A 3,067-nucleotide genomic window follows, 5' to 3' on the forward strand; every position below is an offset into this window, starting at 1 on the left:
ATGGAAAAATCCAACGACAGCTCAGAGTACGGTTTTATCTTGGTGGGCTTCTCGGACCGCCCCAAGCTCGAGCTGGTGCTCTTCATAGTGAATTTCGTCCTATACTCAGTGGCCGTGCTGGGAAATTCATCCATCATCCTCGTGTGCGTCTTGGACACTCGACTCCACACCCCAATGTACTTCTTTCTGGCCAACCTCTCCTTTCTAGATCTGTGCTTCAGTACTAGTTGCATCCCACAGATGCTGGTGAACCTCTGGGGCCCTGACAAGACCATCAGCTACGCCGGCTGCGTGGTCCAGCTTTTCTCCTTCCTTTCCGTGGGGAGCGTCGAGTGCATCCTCCTGGCCGTGATGGCCTACGATCGCTACGCGGCCGTCTGCAGGCCCCTGCACTATCTGGTCATCATGCACCCCCAGCTGTGCTTACGACTGGTGGCTGTGGCCTGGGGGAGCGGGCTGGTCAATGCCATCGTCATGTCCCCCCTCACAATGACTCTTTCCAGATGTGGCCGGCGCCGGATCAACCACTTCCTCTGCGAAATGCCAGCGCTGATCAAGATGGCTTGTGTGGACGCCCGCGCAGTGGAGATGCTGGCCTTCACCTTCGCCATTCTCATCGTCCTCCTGCCCCTCGCTCTTATTCTCGTCTCCTACGGCTACATCGCCGCCGCGGTGCTGACGATCAAGTCCGCGGCCGGCCGCCGGAAGGCGTTCAACACCTGCAGCTCGCACCTCACCGTGGTCTCCTTGTTCTACGGGAGCATCATCTACATGTACATGCAGCCGGGAAACAGCTCCTCCCAGGACCAAGGCAAGTTCCTCACCCTCTTCTACAACCTGGTAACGCCTATGCTCAACCCACTCATATACACCTTAAGGAATAAAGAGGTAAAAGGGGCGCTGAGAAAGGTTTTGGGGAGGCAGCAATGAGCAGAGCAACAAAGGCAGTCCTAGGTGAATTTTTTTTTCAAATACCGCCGTTCACTTTGTGTTTATAATAAAATTAGCCCATGTGTCAAACCCTTGGGTCTTTAAAAATAGGGATAAATATCCTGAAGTGTATCCAGAGTCAACAGGAACCAACCATAGCCACACGTAATACGGATCTATCTCAGCAAAATAATATTTAGTAAAAAGAATTAAGTCTTAGAAGAACAGTAAGGTGATTTCACAGAGATATAAAATAAACGTGTTAAAGATTTTATGCAACTCAATTAGTGAAGGCATCAGGCACACTTACTTAATAACCAGTTTTAAAAAAAAAAAAAGTCAAGTGCTCCTGGCTGGCTCAGTGGGGGACTGAAATTCTTGATCTTAGGGTTGTGAGTTCGAGTCCCACACCAAGTGTGAAGATTACTTAAAAAAATAAAATCTTGGGGCACCTGGGTGGCTCAGGCGGTAAGCCTCTGCCTTCTGCTCAGGTCCTAATCCCAGAGTCCTGGGACAGCGCCCCACATCAGGCTCCCTGCTCAGAGGGAAACATGCTTAGCCCTCTCTCACTCCCCCTGCTTGTGTTCCCTCTCTCACTGTCTCTCTCTCTGTCAAATAAATGAATAAAATCTTTCAAAAAAGAGTTTAAAAAATAAATAAAATCTTATAAAAATGAAAAAATAAAAAGAAGTCAAATACCATAAATTCATAACACATGAAGGAATGTTGAAATGAATGTTCGAAAGGAGATAAGAAATTGCTTTTTCTGCTGTGGGTAGAGAAGCCAATCCCTTTTCTACCTGACAGAACTGAATTCACATGTCACTGACAAGAGTTATTTTTGCATTGCTCTCAGTTTAGCTATAATTTACAATTGATAATAATATATAATATATAATTTACACAATCAGAATCCGGTAATGTGTAATTTTCTACTGAAAGATACATTTTCCTTTACAAAGTTAACTGCATATTTTATTTACGTTATAAAAGTAAGTATACAGTCTCAAGCCTCTCAAAGAACGGATGTAGAATTTTCATCCAATTTTTTAAAATAACAAAACTATGGTTTATAGATTCTATGTAAATTACGCAGGTCACACAGAAGACAAGTGGGGTTCAGAAGTGTGTACAAGTCTGAGCCTCTGCTGTTGTCCACTAAGTAACATTGCTTTTGCTCCCCAGTGTATAATGCATGCACAGGTCATCTAATCGTCAGCCCCGGCCCTGTTTTATCTACTTGTTCTGTCATCCCAGCATGCTTGATAGGCGGTAGTCCCTATAGGAGAATTCTACCCCTCAGAAATTCACTCATTTTTCTTTAACTGTTAATACCATGACATTACCTGTTCCCCCAGTGCCCAGGCGAATCCCCAGTCCAAATCTTCCCGTACTCTAGTGGTTAGCTTAAAATCACATAATATTTGTAAAATTATCTGAGTCTCTTTGATTTAAAAATGTTCTCTACTAAACACCTCAAATAGTTTGCATTTTATACACTGAAGTGACAGTTTTTCTAGTTAATATTATTATATTTATATGTCTCCTATTAGTCTATAAATTCCTTGATCATAAAACTGTTATTTATTTAATCCTTTTAGCACCATTTTGGGTATTAAGTTGTTATTAAAATGCCTTGTAGATAGTATGCAATCAGTAATAACTTGGGATATTATTAATTTTAACTGATTAATTACATCCAGCAATCAGTCCTTCACTTTAATTGATGTATTAATTCTGTCTGTTCTTCAGGATTACAACTGGATCTATCACAGCACAGTCCGAGTTTACATTTGCTGTTAAATGTTTTATAATTTTTTTCTTAATGCAAGGTAAACCCTATAAGAGAGGGAAAAAAGCCACTGAGGAATTTCTGTGTGTATCAAAAGTCATCCCCAACTTTTAGGAGATGAAACCTTTTCCTTTCGTACATATGAATCATAAACTCAAGGGGAATTACTATAAATTCTGTCATGGTCTAGAGGCTGTTTGTACAGTAACAACAGTTCAGAATTTTAAACCTCTTCAGATTGACCTAAGAAAGGTATTTCTCTCCTCATTAAACTAATTTTCTTCCATATAATGCCTTCAAAGTCCCCATTTCATTATCCCTTATTTAGAAAAATTATTCAAACAT

General features: G+C 41.7%; 1 protein-coding gene across 1 annotated transcript; it reads left to right on the top strand.

The window, feature by feature from the left end:
- On the top strand, positions 1–930 carry LOC123942327 (putative olfactory receptor 2W6). The gene has a single exon (XM_046006205.1). The coding sequence runs from the start codon at positions 1–3 to the stop codon at positions 928–930; it is 930 nt and encodes a 309-aa protein (XP_045862161.1).
- The last annotated feature ends 2,137 nt before the right edge of the window (positions 931–3,067 follow it).

The sequence above is a fragment of the Meles meles genome, chromosome 5 (assembly GCF_922984935.1).
Source record: "Meles meles chromosome 5, mMelMel3.1 paternal haplotype, whole genome shotgun sequence".
Lineage (NCBI taxonomy): Eukaryota > Metazoa > Chordata > Mammalia > Carnivora > Mustelidae > Meles > Meles meles.

Excerpts from the sequence above, each read along its gene's own strand:
- LOC123942327 (XM_046006205.1), top strand. The coding sequence starts at position 1 with ATGGAAAAATCCAACGACAGCTCAGAGTACGGTTTTATCTTGGTGGGC.